General features: G+C 46.6%; 1 protein-coding gene across 2 annotated transcripts; it reads right to left on the bottom strand.

Moving 5' to 3' along the window:
• Nucleotides 1-751: 751 nt before the first annotated feature.
• RSPH1 (radial spoke head component 1) lies at nucleotides 752-24,577 on the bottom strand. 2 transcript variants are annotated; one of them, XM_023192125.1, is made up of 9 exons: nucleotides 24,356-24,577; nucleotides 21,184-21,297; nucleotides 20,976-21,081; nucleotides 14,615-14,705; nucleotides 13,914-14,049; nucleotides 10,878-10,949; nucleotides 5,226-5,379; nucleotides 4,135-4,284; nucleotides 752-1,136 (listed from the first exon to the last, which is right to left on the bottom strand). In XM_023192125.1, exons 1-9 carry the CDS (start codon nucleotides 24,407-24,409, stop codon nucleotides 1,084-1,086), a joined length of 930 nt encoding a protein of 309 aa, XP_023047893.1. In that variant the 5' UTR covers nucleotides 24,410-24,577; the 3' UTR covers nucleotides 752-1,083. The 2 variants fall into 2 exon arrangements, with proteins under 2 accessions (XP_023047893.1, XP_023047899.1); XM_023192131.2 differs by lacking the exon at nucleotides 21,184-21,297 and having other exon boundaries at nucleotides 24,356-24,447.
• Between the last annotated feature and the right edge of the window lie 83 nt (nucleotides 24,578-24,660).

Below are 24,660 nucleotides of genomic sequence, written 5' to 3'. Positions count from 1 at the left end.
TAAACTGATAGTGTCTGGGGTGAGCTGTTTCAGGGTGAACTGAAGATGTCAGGGATTAACTGAAAAATGTCCTTGTCATTTGTTAAACCAACTCGAAAGGACATTTTGGGGTGAACTGATGACACTTGGCCTCTGAGTAACTCAGGGGAGGGGAGGGTGCATGAAGCAGAGCCATGCAAGATGGGGAGTCGGGCTCCCCTAGGAGGTGCTCGCTTACCTGCCCAGGAAGAAGGGGGCAGCCTGGCACTGGGGAGAGAGAGGAGAGGCGGAGTCTGAGACAGTCCTCAAGAAATGTGGACGAGGTGCAGGTGGCAGCCTCCAGCACGCTAAGAAACCGCAGCGTGTGCAAAACAGGCCAAAGCCTGGCCTGCGGGTGGCCCTTCTCCCCAGTCACCTTCAGGGCCTCCACAGTGGCCTGGGCTCCACACGGAGAGCGGAAGGAGTGGGAGGAAGCCCTGTAGGGCAGCGGGTGATCTCCTACCCAAGCCAGCCATGTACCCATCACACTGCATTTGAGGAGCGTTGCACATGGCAATCCTCGTGTTCTAAGTGCTTCCTACCTCCCTTGTGGGAAATCTGAGAGACAGGTTTGGGTACAGAATTACTCTCCCAGCTCAGCCAGAAGCCAAACTTCCATTCATCGTCTCCCGCAGAGTTACAGTTTTCTCTATCCAAGGAGAAGACACCACTGAAAAGCCGTGGCAAAACCACCTGGTAACCTTCAGTTGACAAAACTTGAAGCAGAGGCTAGTTCAGAAAGAAAGGATAATAAAGAGGTTTATTTGCTATTGTAAACCAACTTAACACACAGCTGAAAAAGAAAGACTAAAAATCCTCTAATAAAGATTGTTAACTGACAGAAGCATTTTGTTTTTGTTCATTTATTGAGACAGGATCTCGCTCTGTCACGCGGGCTGGAGTGTAGTGGCGAGGGTCTCGGCTCATGGCAGCTGCAACTTTCTGGACTCAAGTAATCCTCCTGCCTCAGCCTCCCGAATTGCTGGGACTACATGTACGCAGCACCGCGCCCAGCTAATAACAGAAGCATTCTTATGATACAGTTTCCTCTCAGCTTACTTCATCTTAGTCCTGGAGGTCTGACTGTCTAGTTTCTTCTTCTTCAGAATTAATGTTTCCTGAAAAGAAAAGAGAAACATGAGTATATCACATATTTACTTTGTTCTATTTTTTAAAGTCTTTATTCACTAACAGATCTTTTGCCAAAAAAATTTATTATAACTATTAAGCATTCATCAGTCAAAAATGGAATGTTAAATTTTATCTCATACGCATTTCAACAGTTTTTTCTTTTGGTACCAGAAATAAAATAAGTAAAATACATACTCAAAGTAAATGCTAAGACAAGACTATCCTCAGTAACATCAGTAATCCTCTTATGCCTGCACACCTGTACAAAATAGCCAGCTTTGTGGATAAAACATGTAATTGCTTGGCTGTTAATTAAAAGAAAAGCAGGCTGGGCACAGCAGCTCACGCCTGTAATCCCAGCACTTTGGGAGGCCAAGACAGGCGGATCACTTGAGGTCAGGAGTTCAAGACCAGCTCGGCCAACATGGTGAAACCTCGTCTCTACTAAAAATACAAAAATTAGCTGGGCGTGGTGGCACATGCCTGTAAACCCAGCTACTTGGGAGGCTGAGGCAAGAGAATCACTTGAACCTGATGGCAGAAGTTTCAGTGAGCTGAGATCGCGCCATTGCACTCCAGCCTGGGCAACAGAACAAGACACCATCTCAAAAAATAAAGCAGAAATTTGCCACATTCTTATAAGATGCTACATTTAAGTGTTTTGTGAAAGGTGGAGTTATTTTTTATTATTAATTAAACTCTATAACTTTCACTGTTGGGTATATTAAAGAAGAAATTAGTAGCGTAAGTCTCTAATGTAATGTGGGATTCATGATAAATACATGTTGAACTTGGATTATTTTGATAAATGTTCTGCCAACTAAGCCTATTTTGTATTACTCCCTTTTCACTTAGGGCCCTCCTGACACTGTAGCCTAGGTGACCCTTTGCTGGGGGCTGTCCTGTGCCCTGCAGGCTATTCAGCACCGTCCCCGGCCTCCACCCAGGAAGATGCCAGCAGCACCTCCCTCACCATCCTCCCAAGTCTCCAGACATTGCAAATGTCCCCTGGAGCCCCCAAAACCACTGAGTTAAGGGGGTGTTCCCTCTGTCCAAGGCGGTGCATGAACCCACAGTCTCAGACGCCCGCTGGTACTGGGCATCATCCACCGGGTCCCACCTCTCCCAGTCTGGTTTTCAGGATTCCGCCTGCTCCATGCCCTCCATTATCTCCTCCACCAAAGTTTCTGGGGCCTCCTGCCTTGCCTGGCTCCAAGGTACCCATCCTCATTGCCCCAGAGAAGCTCAGAAAGCAAGCCTGATACAGGCAATCCTTACAGCCCCCAGAGGTCCCGTCCACTGGGCTCAGCATCAGGTTCAAAGGCTACCTGGTTCCAAGGGAAAGGGGCCACCTCCCTACCCCCACACTCTTCTGCTGTCAGACTCTGCTCTCTGCCTGGAATTTCCTTCCTGGTTTCACCCATTCCTTGCCACCTCCCTCCCAGCTAACCCAGAGTATCCTGGTCCTGCCCCAGGTGAGTCATTACCTCTCCTGGGTAGATGGTAACACATCCCTGTCACTGCAGGGAACTCACTGATTCCTTTATTCCAGCTTCCCATTAGGTATTGAAGGGTGAGAGGCCAGCCCCTCACTTCCACACTGCCTGTCAAACCCAGTGTCTCCCCCTCCAGCTGTGCTCCACGGTGGCTCAGGACGGACATCTGTGGGCACAGCTGGATGCTGCTCTGATACCGTGCATACTCTAGCCGCGCAGTCCTAACAGAATCCTGTGGACCCCCTACCCACCAGGGCTCACTCTGTCCACCCTGTGCAAGTCAGAGAAGCAGAGACCATGCTCACTTGCAAAGCCAGGTTTCCACCTGACCCCAGGTTGCACCTCAGCACTGCCTCACTGAGTGCATCGCTACAGCACTCAGGGCAATTACCGATCGCGAAAGTCTATGCGTGCTTCAAGCATCTAAGAGAAAACACTTCATGTGATTTCATTATTTCAGGTATTATTTTCAAAGGAATGGGAAGTATATTCTTAATTTACAACAGAGACAAACTAAGTGGAATGGGACTGCAGACCCTGTGCCCGAGGCCACCATGCCCACACTGTTCCCAGATAGCCCTTTCCCTCACAACCATGACACCCTCTTTCAGTCAGATGTGAAAAGTGTGTTAAGGGAAGGGAATCCTCTCTCCGGGCTTTCTGCAAGTGCCCACAAGCACCTGGGGAAAGATGTTTAAAGATTCCAGGAACCCGAAGCTTCAGTCCGTCAGAACTGAGGTCAGATCCCTGCCCTATGAGCTGGCAGAGGCAGAAGTTTCTAGATTAATCTTACATCCAAACCCATTTAAAAAGAGCTAGTTCCCAGCACTACTCATCTTAAACCACACTCCCGTGAGTCAGCCCTGCTAAAAATCATGCAAATCCCAGCACTTTGGGAGGCCAAGGTGGGCGTACTGCATGAGGTCAGGAGTTTGAGATCAGTCTGTCCAACACAGTGAAATCCTGTCTCTACTAAAAATACAAAAAAATTGGCCGGGCATGGTGGCATGCACCTGTAATCCCAGCTACTTGGAAGGCTGAGGCAGGGGAATTGCTTGAACCAGGGAGGTGGAGGTTGCAGTGAGCCAAGATCGCACCACTGTACTCCAGCCTGGGTGACAGAGCGAGACTCCGTCTCAAAAAAAAAAGAAAAAAATCATGCAAGAAAAGAAAGCCAGGCTCTGCATGTCTGACGGGGCTCTCCAGCCTAGTGATGGGGCTCTCCAGCCTGGTGGCGGTCCTCCTGTGACAAAGAGCATGGGCACCGCCGCACACCCAGGCCATTCCCACTGCAGCCTAGCTTGCAGGAGGGTGTCAGGGAGTAATGTTTTGCGATGGCTCTAGTGAGGGCTCACAGGGGGCCCCCTAAGCCTTCCCCAAGTCCCTGGGGCCCAGCTGAAGGCAGACCTTGGTGGAGGGAAGGGGAATCCCACCGTTCATGGCCCCTGTGGGGAGGCCCTCGCCCCACTTCCCTGCGCAGGGACCTCACCCTCGTCCATGTCATAGCGGAACTCCTCCCGGTCATACTCCCGGCTGTCCTCCCGGAGGACGTCTGCGTCTTCCTCTCCAGGCCTCATGTCCGTCTCACCCTCGAAGCCCTCCAGCAGAGCCTGGGCCTCCTCCCCGGGTTCTTCTGTACCTGAGATAAAGCACAGGTCAGAAGCCTGAGTTCCTGGGAACAATGAAGCCTGCAGACCTGTGCAGGGCAGCTGTCCCCTGGGCTGATGTGCCCCCACTCTCCCCCTCCCACTGGCAGCGCCTCGTGTTCCCCATCTCAACATTCACCCAGCCAAGCCCAGGCTTGGCCGGGGGAGCAGCCCAGGCCCCACTGCAGTCAGTGGCTCAGGGATGGGAGCAGGTAGTCTGATAACTTTCATTCCTGAGGGTGTTGATGAGACTATTGAGAAAGAGAAGTCTCCTGGGGTTCCTGAGAGTGCCAGCCAGAGGAGCCAGCACAGAGGTGAGCTGGGACAGAGGGCAGAGGCTGCCCGGCCATGCTGTGGGCTGTCCCTGAGCTTCCCAGTCACGAGAGCCAAGAAATTCTTAGCAGCATGAGCATTCTTTCACGGAGCCAGTCAGAGTTGGCTTTCCTCCGCTTGTCGCAGAAGGGACCTCACCCGGCATAGCCACCTTCAACTTTCCCCAGCACACTAAGGACTTTCAGGAAGACCACTGGGTTGGACATGGAGGCACCATGCGGACCCTTCTTCAGGGAAGGACTGTCCCCCCAGCTGCTGTCAGTGCCAGCCCGGGGTCACACCCACATTCACTCGCTGACCTAGGTGAGGGCATAAAGGTCCCCAGGACGCCACAGTACTCCCCACGGAATGAAGCAAGGTTGTGGAGGCCACGCCTCTGCCTCTGTCCAATCAACCCTGCTTCTTTCCTCTCCCCTCCGCTCCCCAGGAGTGTCCTCCAATCCCAAAGGCTCTCCCTAATAACATCCCGCACACTCAACTGACCCAGCATCTGACTTTCAGAGAGTCCAACTACAGCTGGCCTGAAAACAGGATGTTCACAACTCCCACAGCCTAAAGGCACCTCACACCCTCCACCCCACAGCCCGGGGGTGCCCCACACTCTCAGCTCCTGGATCCTCTTGGCCAGGTCCATCCGTAGAGGTCGGCTCCTTGGGGAGGGCTGGTGTCCACAGGGCTAATTCCGTGATTTTGGTAGCTTTCCATTTTGGAACAACAGTTACTAATTCTTCCTCCTCTTCCTCTTCTCCTCTTTCCTATTTTAAGTGCAAAAATGTACATTTACCAACATTTGTGTCATCTTGGTCTGGAATATTAAAAGTGAGGGAGGAAGGACAGGTTTTGAAAGACAGGTTTTGGCTTGTGTTTCAGCCTTTTTAGGATGTCACTCAGGAATCAGACCAGTTGCCGACTATCCGTGGTATAATCTCAGGGTTGAGAACGGATCTCGAAAGAGCCAGGGTGAGAAATAAGGTCTCCAGAGCAATGCTGGGCCGGCAAGCTTTATAATGGGCACCATGAAAGGCTTTCAGATGAGCATGTCACAGTCGCCTGCAATAGCTAAGACATGGCCAGGACTACGTGGCCAGAACTGAGTGGCCAGGATTAAGTGGTCTTTTCAATTGTTTGGCCACATTTTCCAATTCTAATATAAAAAATTCTTATATTATATAATTGTAGGTCTATTGAGCTTAGTAGAAACACAATTATTTGTATTATTCTTTATATAAATAATAAAAGAAACATTCATATGTTTTAGGCTTCGGCCTAAGAAGTTCCTAAGATGTCCATATGATATGGATTTGCATAAACATGAAAGCGCTAGTGTCAATGGGGAAAAATAAAATTCAAGGAAAGCAGAATGAGAGTTCATCAAGTCTGAATGGGGAATACTTTGTAGTAAAAAAATGTGCAATTCCGACAATGGTAAGCAGCCAACATGTGCCAATTTTGCCAAGCATATTTGCCTCCTTCTCAGTTTTATGACTATCACAAAATTCCAAAGATCGGAGCATCAGCACTATGACTGTGGAACACTTCGCTGCCACACAGGTGATAATACCGATGACAGAGAGGGGCAGACACCTGCCTCTTCCACTGAGTCACTGGGACATCAATTACTGTCTATTTTGGTCTCAGAGTGTTCCAGTGTGGCCACTGGAAGGCTGACACCAGTGCTGCAGGACAGGGTCCTCAAACTTGGCTTAGATCAGGATCACCCAGAAAGCACTAAAAGACAGATTGCTAGCCCCACCCCCAGAGTTTCAGATGCAGCAGGTCTGGGATAGCGTCCAATAAGCTGCATTCCTAACAGATTCCCAGGTGAAGCTGACAGCGCTAGTTTGGGGACCACACTCAACTTCATGTATAAAACCAAGAGGTGGAACCCTCTTACATTGCTGGTGGGAATGTAAAATGCTGCCGCTACTGTAGAAAACATTTGGCAGTTCTTCAAAAAGTGAAACAGCATCACCCTATGACCCAGCGATTCCACTCCTCGGTATATAACCAAAGGAACTGAAAACAGAGATTCGAACAGATGTTTGTATACCAATGTTCACTGCAGCATTATTCATAATCGTTAAAATGTGGAAGCAACTCAATTGTCCATCAATAGATGAATGGATAAGCAAGAACCTTGAAAACGTCATGCTAAATAAAAGAAGCCAGACACAAAAGGACAAATACGGAATGAATTCATTTATATGCAACATCTAGAATAGGCAAATGCATAGAGAAAGAAAGTAGATTAAAGGCTATCAGAGACTGGGCGAGGTCGAATGGGGAGTTGTTGCTTAAGAGGTACGGAGTTTCTGTCTGGGATAACGGACAAGTTCCAGAAAGGCATCGTTCTCACAACACTGAATGTACTGAATGCCACTGAAAGCATGCTTTAAAATGGCAAATTTCAAACTCTATAAATGTACATATAAACCCATAATTCAAAAAGAAACAGGCCAGGCGTGGTGGCTCACGCCTGTAATCCCAGCACTTTGGGAGGCCGAGGCGGGTGGATCACGAGGTCAGGAGATTGAGACCGTCCTGGCTAACATGGTGAAACCCCGTTCTGTACTAAAAATACAAAAAATTAGCCGGGCATGGTGGCGGGCACCTGTAGTCCCAGCTACTTGGAGGCTGAGGCAGGAGAATGGCGGGAACCCGGGAGGTGGAGCTTGCAGTGAGCCGAGATCTCACCACTGCACTCCAGCCTGGGCGACAAAGCGAGACTCCGTCTCAAAATAAATAAATAAATAAAAATAAAAAGAAACAGGGTGTGAGCCACGGGCTGCAGCTTGGCAACCCCTGCTCTAGAGGGTGTACGTTCCCCTTACCAGGGAAAGAGAACACGGAGGCTCTTCTGTTCCACCAGCATCCTAATCCACCCCCACAGCACAGTGGGTGGCCTTCGACAAAGCCCTCAGGTTGCTGCTGTATTATTTCAAGGGTGGTTTTTCCTAAACAGCAACAGGGCTTGGGGCTTATATCAGTAATTCTCCCTTAGATGTTACTGATGCTCTTTCTACTTTCCTCTCATCGTCCTGAAATACTGACTTCTAGGAACTTTTTCCAGTAGAGTCTAAAAGCTGCAAAGCACTTAATAAGATAGGCTTTATTTTTATCACTGCACAAATTTAAAAACTTGTCTCAATCACCAGTAAACCTAAACAGTTGTTACCAGTGCTGACGATATATCCATTTAACCAACAGGTTCCTTCAGGGAACAGGTGAGAGGTGTCCAACCCCATGGAAATCCCAGCAAAATACTAAATACATCCCTGTCACAATTGAATCCTAAAGCCGACTGTCTTTCTTAAGCTTCTGACTATGTGTGTAAGAGGTTACACACACACACACATAAACGGAGTGGAACCTCGGGGGAGGACAGTATGTCAAATTCCTCTATGTTTTGTAAGATGCAGATGACTTATAGGAAGCTGCCTTCCACCCAGACTAGAGCACCCTGTGGTGCATGAAGAATCCATGCTCAGAGGAGGTAGGGCCTCATACTTAGCAACAAAACCAAGCATTTTGGCCATTTCATTTTCTGGTTTGCTAGGGACCTGCCTCTAGCCAGTGGGTCCTTTTAGCTGGAGCAAAGCAGGAGAAGCAGCAGCAAAGAAGACAGGGCACTGTGAGGCCACACAGAATTCTGGTCACAGCCAAGAAGGCGAACCATGAGCAGCCACGGGCTGTTTTGGGAAACTAAATAACCGTGGCCAGAGTGATGTGCAGAAAGTAGAACATCGCAGGAGCAGGAATCAGGAAAAGAGGGTGTCTGAGGTCAGGGCCGAGAGTGCCCTGGGGATGTCCAAACTCTGGCCACTCGGGAGGCAGCAACGGAGCATGGACAGTCACTTGATCATGGGAGGTTAAGGGGTAAAGATTCAAAGACTCCCTTCGGTTTTAGAATCTAACAGACTCCAGGAAGAAAAACGAGAAAAATTTATAAAACTGTCTGGAGGGCTGGGCACAGTGGCTCATGCCTGTAATCCCACCACTTTCGGAGGCTGAGGCAGGCGGATCATTTGAGGTTGACAGTTTGAGACCAGCCTGACCAATATGGAGAAACCCCGTCTCTACTAAAAATTCAAAATTAGCTGGGCGTGGTGGCACATGCCTGTAATCCCAGCTACTCCACGTGGGGGTGGGGCGCCAAGGCAGGAGAATCGCTTGAACCTGGGAGGTGGAGTTTGCGGTGAGCCGAGATGGCGCCATTGCACTCTAGCCTGGGCAACAAGAGCAAAACTCCATGTAACGACAAAAAAAAAAAAAAAAACTGTGGAGAGCACTGCATTGAAAACCTGGTGATGAGTTTAGACTGAGGATTCCAGGCCAGGGCCCTTGGGGTGAAAGGATGGAGCACTAGGTAGAGACAGCAGTGGACGGCACGGAGCAGGTGCAGGACAGACCCTCGTGCACAGGATCTCCTGCAGCCTTCCAAGCTCCCCGCAGGGTGCCGTCTATCTCCTGTGACCAAGAGTGGCTTTCCCCAGCCTCACAGCCAACCCCAAGGTGACGAGGAGTGGTTTAAAGCAGGGCCTCTGGGTGATGCCAAGGGGTTGAAGAGGGACACAGCAATGAGAAAACAAAACAAGATGACTCGGCTCAGGTGGCGGCATAGTTTGGGTGTCTGTCCCCTTCAATTCCCATGTTGAAATGTGACCCGCAGGGTTGGAGGTGGGGCCTGGTGGGAGGTGTTTGAGTCAAGGGGGCGAATCCCTCATAAATGGTTTGGTGCCCTCCCTGTGGCAATGAGTGAGTTCTTGCTCTACTAGTTCACACGAGAACTGGTTGTTAAAAAAAAAAAAAAAAAATTCCCGGCACCTCCTCCCCTCTCTTTTCCTCCTCTTTTGAGCTGTGGTGCCAGCTCCCCTTCACCTTCCATCATGAGTGGGAGCTTCCTGAGACCTCACCAGAGGCCAGGCAGTTGGTGGTGCCATGCTTCTTGTATGGCCTGCAGAACTGTAAACCAAGTAAACCTCTCTTCTTTATAATGTACCTAGCTTCAGGAATTCCTTTATAGCAGCACGAAAAGGACTAACCCAGGTCGAAAGGGCACTGATGTGATGGGGGACCCAATAATCCGTTCCCTGGCTTTCTTCAGAAAGAAAGTATGCAGATATGGGAGACTTTGTGTACAATAATATAGTCTTAACTCACTAGGAAGGGACGCCTCGAAAACTTCGGAGACCAAAAAGCAAACAAAAGCATGATTCCACGCGTGTGTCTGCCAGGTTCACGCTCCTCCTTAAAACTCAAAACTTCTTACCATGAGAATGACCTCAGCTAAAGAAATAAGTCAAAAGGATCAAAACCAGTACCAGGGTCAGGAAATGTTACTGAATTGCTAATTATCTACAGGGATTGGTCAGACATTAATAATGAGAGGAATAGGGACACAGATACTCCCACCTCAACACACATATACATATCTCGATGCCTTGTAACGGCAATATTAGCTGACTAGCTTTACTATCGACCAGGGAATGCCAATGTAGTGTTAATAGTAATGTTAGATATTGGAAAGGAAAAAGAGAGAGAAAGACTTACCAATGGCACGTTCAGAGGAGCATGCCGCACACCGGACAAGCTGACAGCCATTGGACAAACTGTGGCAACATCACTTACAGATTCAGTTGTCACTTCTGGGACCTAACGCTGTTTAGAACCCTCCCACTCAGGGTTAGTTTTTTGTTTGTTGTTTGTTGTTTCTTTCTGAGACAGAGTCTCACTCTGTCACCCAGACTGGAATGCAGTGGCGTGATCTTGACTCACTGCAAACTCCGCCGCCCAGGTTCAAGCGATTCTCCTGCCTCAGCTTCCTGAGTAGCTGGGATTACAGGCATGCACCACTATGCCCAGCTAATTTTTGTATTTTTAGTGGAGACAGGGTTTCATCATGTTGGCCAGTCTGGTCTCGAACTCCTGACCTCAAGCAATCCACCCACTTCGGCCTCCCAAAGTGCTGGGATTACAGGCGTGAGCCATTGTGCCTAGCCAGGATTAGTTTCTATTGACAAAAGCGGTATCTATCAACAAAGTCTAGAGTTCTGCAATAACTGGGGAATGATATTGTTTGCTTCTGGCAATTTAGTTCTGTACTAACACATGCAACCAAGGAAAATGGAAATGGGAAAGTTCCTAAGAGTTGGCAGAACTTTTAGGCAAATCACCTCCAACCTTGTAGGATCAATAGTTTTGAGCAGCTACTTGCCTGTTAATGTAAAAACCCCATACATGGTTTGCAACTTACCATATCTGTTAAACGATATTCACCATGTTGTTCACACCCGACATCAAATATATACTTTCCAGGGCCAACAGGCTGCGAGCAAAGAGAAACCATTCTTAAATGTCAACACCCAGCAGAAAATACAAAATACAAATGTCACCACCACAATACCCACCTCAAATCACAAAATTGGGTAAAGTCTAACATGGATTAAAGAATGCTTTTATGAACTCATGGCTAATGGAATTGGGAAGTATGTGCCCTGTTTTGTTTACTTTTGAAAACTTTAACCACATTTTACTTTTTTATAAAAGTGCCGTATTCATTTTCAGAAAACCTCAGTGAGTCAGTATCCATAGGCAAACTAGCTAGAGATGGAACTACTATTAATATGTTGATGCATTCTTTGAAACTTTGCTTCTAGTGTACATTGTTGAATAAAAATCTGATCATAATTGTACATGCCAACTCACACTCCATTTTACTGAGAAATATGGCATGAACTACTTCTCATATTTACAAATATTCTTTCCTAACACCAGTTGCCACCTGGTATTTTATTTCATCTATGGATTGTAACCTATTTTACTCAGTTACTATTGTTGGTATTTGGGATACTGATTTTTTTTTTTTTTTTTTTTTACAAAGAACGCTCCAGTAAATGTACTCTGAGTTAAAACTTTATGTACGCTTTTGATACTGTTCTTAAATTCTCAGAATTTCTGGACAAAAGCATACATGTATTTTGATTAGATGAGGCTCTGATCACTTCATTCCCACAACTGCACTTAAGAGTCCCAGATCCTCAAACTCTTGATTTTAGGAGTGTAAAAATTTTCTATTTTTGCATGTGTTTTCATATAAAACAACGGGGTCTCACAATTTTAATTCACTTCATTTCAGTTGTTAGTAAGCCTGGTTTTTTTCAAGATTTTTAGCCATTTAAATCACATTGATTGATAAGACACTTTATATATTAAATGTTGCAAATATTCTCTCCCCATTTGACAGTCATCTCTTAGATTTTTTTTACAGCATTTTCTAATCTATAAGAAGTTATTTTTATAAAGCTAAACTTACTGGTTTTTCCTTTCTATTTCTGTTTAGAAAGTTCTCTTTCCTCATTTCAACGTTAATATTCATCGACATTTTTTTCTATATTTCCTAGGGTACATTTAAGTCTTTACTTCTTCTGGAAAGTATCTTCATCTGTGTGAAGGCAAAACTATTGTTTTCCTCCCAAATAATTATCAAGTGTTCCTAGCACTATGTCTTGACTCCTCCCATCATCCCCTTATTAATTTGACATCCTTATTGTGTGTGAAATTATTTTATGTACTGGAACCTGTCTCTAGACTTTCTAATTTGCTTCATCGGTGTGTGTGTGTGTGTGTGTGCATCCTTGTATCACACTGTTTTAATTATTGAAGCTTTGTAGTACTGATAACTTGTCCGCAAGGACATGTACAGGGAATTTTCTGAGGAAGACATACAAACCAGCAATAAACGGGTGACAAGATGTTTGACCTCACTAGTAATCAGGGCAGTACACATTAAAACAATGAGATGACATTTTTTATCCATAAGATTGGAAAAAAACCAAAACAACATTAGAGACTGAGAATATCCAATGTTGATGAGCATATATGCCAAAGAGACTCATATTCTATTGGCAAGAGTATTAACTGACACCACTTTTTAGGAAAACGGGCACTACCGATTGTGATTTTAAATGCCAGTCCTCAAAGGTTTCACAATTCCATTATCTAACCTACATAATAGTCTCAAATGTGCAAAATGACAAAGATGTATCTTTATGTATATTTTTGTATCCCAGTACAGTATGATCCTAATTATGTAATTAAAACCCCCAAACAATAATTCTGTGTCAGATGACTGTATTAGGATGTACTTACTGACACACAGAAATAGCACGGAGGGATTGGGCCCAGGGCAGTGGGGCAGGATCCTAGTGTTTAAATGCTTTACAATTGAAATGTACTTGTGTATTATTTGTATAATTTAAAGTTTTTTACTAACTAGCAAAACAAAGCCTCCATTTTTACCCTGGTTTTTCAGACTGGTTTAGGCTGGACAAGCTGATTGATTCTTCCAGATTCATTTTCATCAAATTCCCTTCCTCTTCAACCACCTTCCCATCTCCTCCAAAAAGACCCACAGAAATGTGCTGGGAATTATATAAACAATGTGTGGGTTTGAGGGGAGTGTGCTGTTTTAATGAAGACTAAAAGTAACATCTGTGGTTAGGGCATGAATTACATATAAATGAAAACTGGGTGCTAAGAGAGTCTGAAGAGACTTCATTAAGTCAGCTCAACATTCCCTCTGTCAACTTCTAACACCACCAATTTGCTCGCAAATTCTCTCTTCAGGGAAAGTTTCTGCTCAACCCCTGATCAGAGCTGCCACAACGGCCTGAGTATTAGCTTCTGAATTATTCAAGGTTTCCCTGCACAAGACGGGCAAGAGGAACCACCAGGAGTCTTCCGAGCAGAAACGGCCCACCGTGGGTGCTGGAAGCTGGCAAGCCTCCAGACCCAGGGCCAGGCCCTTGGCAGCCTCAATTCCCAGCGCGACTAGGAGCATGCGGGCTGGCCTGCAGCACAAGGAGGGAGCTGGGGTCTTCCTCCCCAGGGATGGCGCACCACCCCTTCCAGAGAAACAAAACACAAACCCCTCCACGCTCAACTGCAGGAAACAGATACTTGGTATCTGATTTACCGATGAGAAGGAATATACACAAGAGGTTCCGATGCCCCCACGAGTTCTATAACAATGCAACAGGTCCCCGCTGAAAGACAGTGGGAGTTTGTGCTGAGACCCAGAGAAATGGGCCAAACCCTCCCTACCCCCAATTCTGTCCTCCCTGGGTACCAGAGGCTCAGAGAACGGCACAGCTGTCTTGTTCCCCACATTTGAAGAGGCTGGACTCAGTTTTCTCTGAGTTTTTAGTATTCTCCAGTCACACATTCGCACAGCCTGCCAGAGGGGGTTATTTTGTACTGTATTGGCAAATGTCACTTCCCATGGACTTACATTTTTGTTCAAGAACTTGCCCTGGTACCTGTGGTTCAGGTGAATGAGCTCGGCCGCGCCCTCCTGCTGTCCGTTCACCCAGGTGCCAACATACTTACTGCCCGTCTCTGCGTATAAATAGGTGCCTTGCCCATGCCTGGTTAAGACAAGGGGAACATGGTGTTTTGTTCCAGCACAGTGAAAAATCTCCCAGGTTTAAAACACAGACATTGACATTGAGGGGGGCCCAGGCTGATGCAGGCTCAAGAGTGATGTAGCTTCTGTATCTGTGTCCAGTCAGAAGGTGCCACCTGCTCAGTGTGCCCCAAGCACAGGACATTGCCAGAGGCACAGAGGACAGGTCGGCTGGACAGAGGCAAGCCTCCTGTGTGTCAGCTGCTTTCTCCAGGGAAGAGGCAGAGCTAGTGGGAGCTGTGGCTCAGGTTCCCCAATGGCTCTTCTGTGCCCTCCACTCCCTGGGGCTCTTGGGTGAAAGACTCATGTGCTCTGCCCCAACTGAGGTGCAGGTATCAGTTACTTGAGTCTACACCTGCACAGAAAGGCATCCTTGCCTCAAAGTCATAGGAAGATTGGACCTGCCTGGCAGAGTTGGTAACTGGGCTTTTGTTATGATTCTGTTCCTTAATAAGTGTAAACAATCTGCAGACATCATGTTCTCACTACATAAGCAAATCCCATAAGACTCAAGATAGAAACCGAACCTTTGGTGAGTAAACCACTCTCCGGTGTAGGTGTCGTTATTGATGTAGTAGTATACACCATGGCCGTGCCTCTGGTCATTTGCCCACTCTCCTGAAAGGAACAACACAAAGGCAAGTCCTGGTGAGAAGAAGGGATCGATGCCCTGTGCCATGTCTTCACATTGTTAACCATGGCAGAGGTGGATGTGTTGTGAAGCAAATGAAACTACATTCGGGGCCCTACTGCTCTTGCAGTACACTACATGCACTCACAGGCCCCTTCTGCTCAGGAAACCCTGCAGAAGAGAGACTTTTAACAGCACCGACCAAGGCTGCTGTCTGTTTCCACTCGAATGTCCCTCCACCCCTCTTCCTTTTGTGCCAGATGGCATGGGTGCTGAGCCATGGTGGAGAGGGGGCTAAGGGAGGGCTGAGTCAGGGGATCACGGGGTACAGTAGAGTGGGGTATATGGATGTGGGCCACAGCCACCTGCATGTACTAACAAGCACATTTCACATGTTAGTCAGAAGCACCACGAAGACGCAACAAGGAGGGAGACAAACCAGGGTTGTCTGACCCATTGCCAGTGATCCTAACACCACACTTCATTTACCTTGCAAATGTTTAGTGATCCGGCAGCAACTCTAGGGCTTGTTCGTCTATCCTCAGCCACCTGCCAGCATTTCAGTCTATCTTCCACCGAATCATCTGGCTCCAACGTGCCACCCTAACCCCAGCTGCACAGCAGCTCCATCCGCCGGTGCCATGCCGTGGCTGACCCAGGCCTCTGCTTGAACTCTTCCCTCACCTCCTCACCTCCATATAGGCTTCTGCTAAGTCCTCAGAGGCTTGGTAGGAAGTACTGAAATTGGCAAGGATATCATAAAACTCATAATACCACTCCACGATGCAGACAACTGCAAACTACTGTTGTCAACCACAGTATGAATCCCTGCACTAGAAAACTCAAAATGTCCTCAAATCTTATAGCTCACATATGAAAGAAACTTAATAGAGGTCTCCCAAAGGTGACATCTCTTAAAAACGTGCGTATTACACCAAGTCATTAAGCTAAATGATACGTTTTGAGACTATGAATAAAAAAAGCAAGTGTTGATCAATTTGTTGATCAAAGAGAAAAGAAGGAATTATATTTCTATTCTCTCTATGGAAAACATTACAAAATGGTTGCCATATGGAGAAGCATTCAGAGTATTAGCTAACAAAACGTAGAGAAAAGCTGTTCTAGAAGTATGTCAGACATTAAAACTCAGGCTACTTAGATTCTGTGATGTTTGCAGTATTTTTAAATTTTTAACATTTTGATTTATTATTACAAATGAAAATTCACTTTCATACCAATTTTATATTTTCTTTTTCTTAAAGAGGGCTCCCAAAATTTATATAAGCTTCTGGCTTACACAAAAACTGGACTTACTTCCACATGAAGATAAAGAATACCCAATAGGCTAAGAAAATGCTAATTATTCAAGCAATATTTGTTTATGTGAATAACCCCAAAATTTACCTACAGAAGGAATTTCTACAGATTTATTTCCTCAATCATTCCAGTATTTACTCAGCACCTACAATGTTCTGTGTACTTTGTGAGATGAACAAACAGCTGTACAAAGGACAGTGCATGTCCCCAGGGCACCAGCACCAGCCTGGGGATGGGAGGTTGGCACCTGAGCAGCAGCCGAGGACAGGGAAGGCAGCACAAAAAGCTACATGGCACAACTTCAAAAAGTGGGTAGTCATTCAGAAAACAGCAGGCTTACTTACCAAAAATTCATGGGGAGAGGGAAGGTAGCAACCGCTAACAATTAAGGAAGAGGACTAGGCCCCATGATGTGATGTGTGACAGGAACAGCATGAACAAGAGAGATGAAGATCCCCAAATTGAGATAAGTCAGTAAAAAATACTTCAGGTCCCTGAACCTAAAGTAACTACGAGGATGTGCAAATACCTAGAGGGATTTGTCTGGATCTTAAGGGGCAGTGATGTGACTGGATTTGTAGCATTTGCCAGTTTCTGTGGTGTAAATACTCACACTGTGGCTAATTTCAAGCTATGCATGGCGCTGGGAAGAGATGCACAGAATGGGTTTTTGTGAGCTATTGTGAGGTGGTTCCAGCACAGCCCTGGGGCACAGAGACCTCAGCTGAAACAGGTACATCATTTGGTTTCTTCCCAACAAAAGATCATGACAACATTATTGTATCCCTCCTCTCTTGGCCATGTCAGAGGGTCTCCAGGGTGTCATTGCAAGAAAAAAATATACTTTGCAGAAAATTTTCAAAAATAAAACAGAACAATAATGTTGCAAAAGACACTAAATTTTGCACCATGAGGACTGTGAGCAAAATTTTTTAAAGTCCCAATCTACTTAAAAAACCTGTTAAGAGGCTCTGCCCAGCATTTTGTAATGCCACCACAGGGACCCTGCACAAAAGGAGAAGGTAATTCAGAGAAAAGTCACCTGCTGAGGCACATCTCTAACAGCTATGAGTCAAGTTTCCTTTTTTGAGGTGAATGACATTTATAAACTTTATTATCGTGGCTTTAAATTTGCACTTAATTTTTTTTTTAAAGTCTTTCTACCCCAATCCTATACTTTCTGATCATCCTTGACCTTGTCAACTGAGGTTTTTTCCAACTATATTTATCTTCAGGAGTAACTCCTACAGTTGGTTGGTTGGTTGGTTGATTGGTTAACTGGTTGGTTGGTTGGTTGGTTGATTGGTTGGTTAACTGGTTGGCTGGTTGGTTGGCTGGCCGGTTGGTTGGTTTGTTAGTTGGTTAACTGATTGGTTGGTTGGTTGGTTGGTTGGTTGGTTGGTTGGTTGGTTAACTGGCTGGTTGGGTAGTTAATTGGTTGGCTGGGCGGTTGGCTAGTCAGTTGGCTGGTTGGTTGATTTGTTGGCTGTTTGCTTGGCTGGTTGGTTGGTTGGTTGGCTGGTTGGCTAGCTGGTTGGTTGGTTAGATGGTTCATTGGTTAATTGGTTGGTTGGCTGGTTGGTTGGTTGGCTAGTCAGTTTACTGGTTGGGTAACTGGTTGGCTGTTTGATTGGCTGGTTGGTGGGTCAGTTGGTTGGTGTGGAGTTGGGTGTTTCTCGGGTAGAGCAGTGTGTCTAGCACTTGGGATTGAAAACAATTTAAAATAAGAAGCTCTCCAAGATGCTCCTCCCACCTCAAATGCTGGCTGGTCACTGCTGTGCCATGCTGGCCCATGGTCTTGCCAAGCTGGCTCCCTACACTGCTGGGTACGTCAAACACAGGAGAGAAGGAGCCCACACTTATGGGGAAACACGCAGTGTCAGACCCTGGGCAGGGTTCCGTGCGCTTGCCACAGCATTTGGTATGTGTAATAGCTGAAATATGGTTTTCCAGATGCAGAAACTGAAAAGCAGAGAGACTGTACGCATTGCCCAAGGTCCCACAGCTGGTGGGTAGCAAGACGGAAATGAAAATTGGAGTCTGTCTGATTCTAACACCACGCTCTCTTCTCCACAAGCATCCCAATAGTCAAGTGCTCGTTTTTCCAGCTCCTGCCATTTGAGAGCTTCCAAAAAACCCAGCTTCAAGTTATCATATCATTCTCGTTTCTCCACAATGTCATTATTAAACTTCTTTGTTTTGATGAGTTCTGTTTGACAGGTAACAAGGCCAGCAGGAAACAGCGATGCTCTTTCTCCTCCTTACCCTCAGAGTCCTCAGCTGGCCCTAAACCCCCAACCCTCAGAATCAGTACATGGGGTCCAGGCCTCCCCAACATCTGGCACCAACCCTCCCCTCCATCTCATCTGCCACTACCCCTAAAAACCTCTGCCTTCCTGCCTGTATCCAAGTCACCCGCCACCCAGGACTGTCTCCCGGCTCCTCTCCTGCAGCACTGTAGCCTCTGCTGGTTCCTGGACTCCCTAATTGGACTTGTCTGACCATCTGGGAGACAGGTAGGATACTGGGCTTTATGCCACAGGGTTCTGACCTTGAACACACTACCCCACACAAAACCATTCGGGCCCACTGTGATGGCAGCCAGCCAAGATACACTGCTATGAATAACTCAGTCACACATTAACTGAGATTTTGTGATTGGAAGAGTATTGGCTTACTATGTTACAATCTGACCTCAGTTTCCATTACTGCCTTAATGAAGTTAGATACTTATTTAAGCTTTTGTCAGAGAGTAAGTGTCTGGGTAGTGGCTATACCTTGCGCCCTTCAAGATACAAAGCCATCTGGAGAATCAAAAATCCCAGCTGCTACCAGATGAGTTTTATATGTTAGCGTGGCATAATAAGAAATATTGGTCTTTATTCATGGTTCCCAGCACAGAGCTCCTAAAACCCTTGAAATTTCCTGACTGATAGAAATGTTTTTGTTATTCAAAATGAGACTGTTTTGACCACACCTGAACTTATGCAAATGAGGCCCAGGATGGCCTCAAGATGGGGCTGAACACCAGAAAGACCAAGTGATAAGAAGGTTGGAACCTCCAGCCCCACCCCACCAACTCTGGGAAAGAAGAAGGAAGGGGCTGGAGATTAAGCTCTGTAAAAACTCTTGAGCAAGATTTGATGAGCTTCTGGGTGGTAAACGTATCCTGAGCCAGGAGGATGGTGCATTCCACCTCCACAAGGACAGAAGCTCCTATGCTTGGGAACCTTCGAGGCCTTGCCCTGTGTACCTCTGCATCTGGCTGTTCATCCATATTCTTTATAATATCCTTTACAGTAAACCAGTAAACCTAAGTAAAGTGTTTTCCTGAGTCCTATGAGCCACTATGGCACATATCAAACCTGAGTAGGGTGTTGTAGGAACCCCCAATTTGTAGCTGAGTCAGATAGAAGCGTGGGTACCCTAGGGATCCACAACTTGAGGTTGACATCTGAAGTGGGGCAGTCTTGGAAACCGAGCCCTTAACCTGTGGGGTCTATGCTAACTCTGGGTGGTGTTAAAATGGAGTTTCCTCTTGGAAACTCAGTTGGTGTACACAGAAGACTGGAGAAGTACATAGCATGGAAAATCCATGCATTTGGTGTCAGAGAAACAGTTACCCCTTTTTAACCTTCATATTCAAAATTCCTTAAATCCCTTATTCTAAATATCTTCGTGTGTGTGTGTGTGTGTGTTGTTCAAATTATATCGATATCTACACTAAAATCAAAAGGGACAAGAATGAGATTAGGTGCGTAAGGATTTGGAAAGAATTACATTAAGCCCCAAATTAAATTGTTTAAAGTTGATTTAAAAAGCAGATGGTGTTTCTTATAGAGCAAGCCTTCTGGGATTTATGAAACAAAACAAAACAAATTCTGTCTAACAGGGACGGTATTAACACCCCCCATCTTGGTCTCAGAATTGGACAGAATCATCATTGACATCCATTAAAATAAGAACCACCTACTGGTTCTTATTTTATCTAGGAGCAAAGCAAGCAACTATAGCTTGCACTTTCTAAGAATATGTCCTCCTCACTAAGACGTGATGCTGTCACACGTGGTACCTCACAGTCCTAGCCTGTTACTGAGCGCTCACTATGGATCAGGCACGGTTACAGATGCCTCACCATGCTACAGATGAGAAAGCTGAGGCAAGGTCACACCTATTGTCACCAGAGTCGAAGGACAGGGCCACAGATCTTTCTGGAAATCTGAAGAAAACTAGACAATTTCCTTCTTCCTAGTGAAAAAATAAAAAACCCAGAACACAGAATTTTGCATACACTTTCTGAAGACTCACAGCACGCTCCTTGCCTGTTCCCCTTCCCAGGTTTGGGATATCACTAATGTGTGATCACACCAGGTGACAATGGCACAAGGGGCGGCAGGGAGGCTCTTGGAAATAAAGGAAAAAGAATCCTCCTCAAACATAACGTTGGACTGTAAGGAATTATGGCACAGATAGGAAAAGTCAGTTTAACAAGGCAGGACGACTCCCAAGCAGGAAGCCCTGATGTAAGGAAACACTCGACCTAAAGAAATAACACACCCGTCAGACGCGGGGTTGGTCAGAAATGGAAAATGCAAAGACAGGTCCAGGAAGATGAATGTGCAGAGCAGCTGAAGCCGTGGGTCCGCCAGCTCCGAGGCCTGCATCCACCCAGCAGCCTCCCTTTTGTCTGCTCCCAGAACATGGACATGCTGGCCATAGGGACAGATTTCCCACTACAGATTCATTAGTGAGTTAATTAATTACAAGGCTTTCATGTTTCTGCGTCAATCCTGTGAATATAGTAACACAATCTGTTCGTTGAATGACTGATCTGGAGCACTTTCAGCTTTGTCATACATGTCAGTATTCACAGACAAGTTCAGTCATAAAGAAAGAAAAACTTCTGCAACACGAAAATCTGCTTAGTGATAACATTTTACCTTCATATCTGGATCCATCTGGATATATAAAAGTGCCTTGACCGTGCTTTTTATTTCTAACGTATTCTCCGATATATCGAGCACCATTTTTAAATTTGTAGGTCCCCTGAAACACATCGATTATATCATTCATGTCATTGCTGAATGTAGCGTTTACTAACAGAGCATTAAATAGAGAAAATCATCCAGTCAAGTCAACGGTTCTGACCTGGCCGTGTCTTTTACCGAATTCGTAGCTCCCTTCATAGGTGTCCCCGTTAGGTAGCCGCGCCTTCCCGCGTCCGTGCCTTTCTCCTGCCTCATTCCGAGCCCCCTCATATTCCTGGGTAATGAAAATTGACACAATGACAGCTACCATTCATTATGCACTAACCAGATGCTAAGCATTTTATAAATACCATACCCTTGAATCATCCCACTATACTAAATCCTTGGCACTATACTCAATTGTCCCACCTTTTCCACCTTACAGTTGAGGTAGGTAACCACGCCTGGGCTAGATGAGGCACTGGTCCAAGGCCACACCCCAGCACACATCCAGGGTGGAAGCCTCGTTCCCTCCCTCCAGCAAGGAGCTTGCAGTCACTGTGATAATCCTTTACCCTGTAAACAAGGTTAACCAATTTGTGAAAAATGCTAGATACTCTAAGCTGTGTTTTTAGGAGGAACATGCTTGAAATAGCACTTGCAGGTAGAACAGTTCCACACACAAATACCTCCCCGTTTGCTTCCTTCAGTAATCCACGATTTCAAAGGCAAATGCCCTGAGAGAAGCAACTCGTCCCTCAAATGATCCCTGCGGTGGGGTGTGGCCTGAAGAGACCTTTGCCCTGCAAGGAGTATCTGATGGAAGGGACAGGTAGGAGGGCACCGAGGAGTACACAGGGCTCTCTTGTGGATTAAGTTTATCTTAGTTTTAAAATCCCTAGTGAGAGACTTAAGGTTCAAACACTCATGACCCAATGCTGCAATAATTACATATCTATCGATGGTTTGTTTTTGTTTTTGTTGAGACAGGGCCTCACTCTGTTGCAAAGGCTGGAGTGCAGTGGCACAATCTCAGCTCACTGCAACCTCTGCCTCCCAGGTTCAAGTGATCCTCCCACCTCAGCCTCCTGATAGCTGGGACTACAGGCATGCACCACCATTCCCAGCTCATTTTTAATTTTTCTTTTTGTAGAGACAAGGTCTCATTATATTGCCCTGGCTGGTCTCAAACTCCTGGACTCAAGCGATCCTCCCACCTTGGCCTTCCAAAGTTCTGGAATTACAGGTATGAGCCACCATGCCAGCTCAATTATGTGTCTATCTTAAAAGTAAATCAATAAAAAATATAACCAAAGCTTGCAATTTTCCTATCCTTCAGAAAATAAACGTTCCTGACCACCTAATACATGGGTATAGAGTGAATGTAGTAAATAATAACATGCTGAAAGCATCCAGTAATGATTTAACACAGGTATCTCATAACATCACACTGTATTTCTTAAATATACATAATAAAATTTATTAAAAATTAAAATTAAAAATGGAATTGGATATATATAAACTTACTATAACACAAGTACTGACATACTACAATGAGGACTTTAGAAATAAACATCTGTTCAGTTCTTTCCCTTTTCTAGCACTGTTTGGCCCACGAATTCCTGCCTAGAATGTAAGGTAAAAATTGGTGACCTTACAGATTTGTTTCAGGGTTAGTTTACATCAAAATGTATAAAAGTCCCCTCCTTCCATCCAAGAGGCTTCCCAATACATCCAATACTGAGCCGCTGGGGTGGCTGAATGAGAGAGAAATCCTTTAAAATGACCCCAAATGTGATCTGAACCTAAAAATTATAGGCAGTAAAAAGTTACAAATCAGTGGGGCCATTTGAGGAGACAAACTAGAAAGCTTGCTGTGCAAGTGTTACAGGTCGGGCTCACCTAGAGGCAGACCCTGAACAAGCGATTTTTTTTTTTTTTTTTTTGAGACGGAGTCTCGCTCTGCCGCCGAGGCTGGAGTGCAGTGGCGTGATCTCAGCTCACTGCAACCTCTGCCTCCCGGGTTCAAGTCATTCTCCCGCCTCAGCCTCCCAAGTAGCTGGGATTACAGGTGCCTGCCACCACGCCCAGCTTATTTTTTGTATTTTAGTAGACACAGGGTTTCACCGTGTTGCCCAGGCTGGTCTCGAACTCCTGAGATCAGGCAATCCACCCGCCTCGACCTCCCAGAGTGCTAGGATTACAGGCGTGAGCCACCGCGCCTGGCCTGGTTTTTTTTCAGTGCTCTCCCGGGAGAAAGTAGTAAAGAGGGCAGGGAAGAAGACATGAAAGGGCAGGCAGCTAAGGAAGGATGCCATTGCAGATGAAGTCCCAGACTTGGCCTAATCTGGCAGGCGCTCTAGGGGCATCAATTGCACTGCAGACTTTGTCCTGCTTGCACTAGTTACTGGCTGTCTGACTGGATGTGCATTTCAGGCACTTCTGGCTTTCCATACGGGGCAGGTAGTTCCAGTGCACAGAAGTGGTAGCTGAGCAGCAAATCAGGCAGAAGCTGGGAGATGAGTACCCAGAGCTAGCAAAAAGGTCTGGGCAGGCACTGACAGCACCACTGCAGAGTGGCTAGATTTTTCAGTTAATTCTGAAAGTACCTCAACTCTGTACTGTGCATGCAGACCATAGCGGCTGAGGTTCCCTACCTGTCAGCCATGGAGAGGTCACCCTATGAGTAGGGAGGAACTACTTTCTGGGTGGTAGAAATATTCCCACACAGAACCCAGCTCACAGGCTGGATGTGCAGCTCTTTCTCCTCTCTGCTGCCTAAGCCAGGAAATAACTCCAAAGACCTGGGTCAGTTCAGAAGGAACTGAAGAAAGCACATGTGAGGATACACCTATAAGGTAATATCTTCAGGAACCCTCTTTTGAGCCCAGGGCCTCCTCAGCATTTCTTGGAGTCTGCCAGGAAGCAACTTTCCTCCATGCATCTAAATGCCGGGGGAGCACATCTCAGCTACAGAAATGACTTCTTCAAGGGTAGTATGGCAGCGTGGGATGAGCTGCTCATCCAAGAAAACTGCCTCGATGGGAATTAACACAGGGAGGAGGAAACTTCCAAAGCCTTCTGCTGGGAAATCTTTGCCTTTAATGGGAGGCAGGATGGGGGTGGAGGAAGAACGAGGCGGGATGTTGTAACCAGATGTCATTTCACCTTTCACCATCAGCTTCCAGGATGCACGTAGGTGTGTCTGGTGTGGTCCTCGTCCCTGCCGGGGCCTCCTGGGGAGCTGTGGCTCAGACCTCTGGCTTCTGCACCTCCTCACTCTCCAAACCCAACCTCGACGTTCCCCCGCCGCTGCGCACCCCGGTAAGCCCCTTCTCATCAGGAGCTCTCACCCCAATATCATTCTCTCCCTCCTCCTCCAACTCCTCCGAGCCCAGGTCCGACATGGTCTCGCCTCAGCCTGGATCCCAGCCGTAACGCCTCTAGCAGGTGGGTAGCAACCGCCTCCACCGCTGCGTCCCGCGTCGCCATGGAGACGCGGCTAGCCCCGCCTCCTTCCCGGCCCGGAAGATGGGGAGCTGGGACTGGCGAGGCGGACGGCGCGGGAGGAGTCACTGGCAGCCTTTGCGTACTGTCATAGCAACGGGAAGGGCACCTCGACCAATCACCGCCCGGGAATAGAGAGGGGCGGGGCGGA

The sequence above is a fragment of the Piliocolobus tephrosceles genome, chromosome 19 (assembly GCF_002776525.5).
Source record: "Piliocolobus tephrosceles isolate RC106 chromosome 19, ASM277652v3, whole genome shotgun sequence".
Classification (NCBI taxonomy): domain Eukaryota; kingdom Metazoa; phylum Chordata; class Mammalia; order Primates; family Cercopithecidae; genus Piliocolobus; species Piliocolobus tephrosceles.
This window is presented reverse-complemented; position numbering and strand designations above follow the sequence as displayed.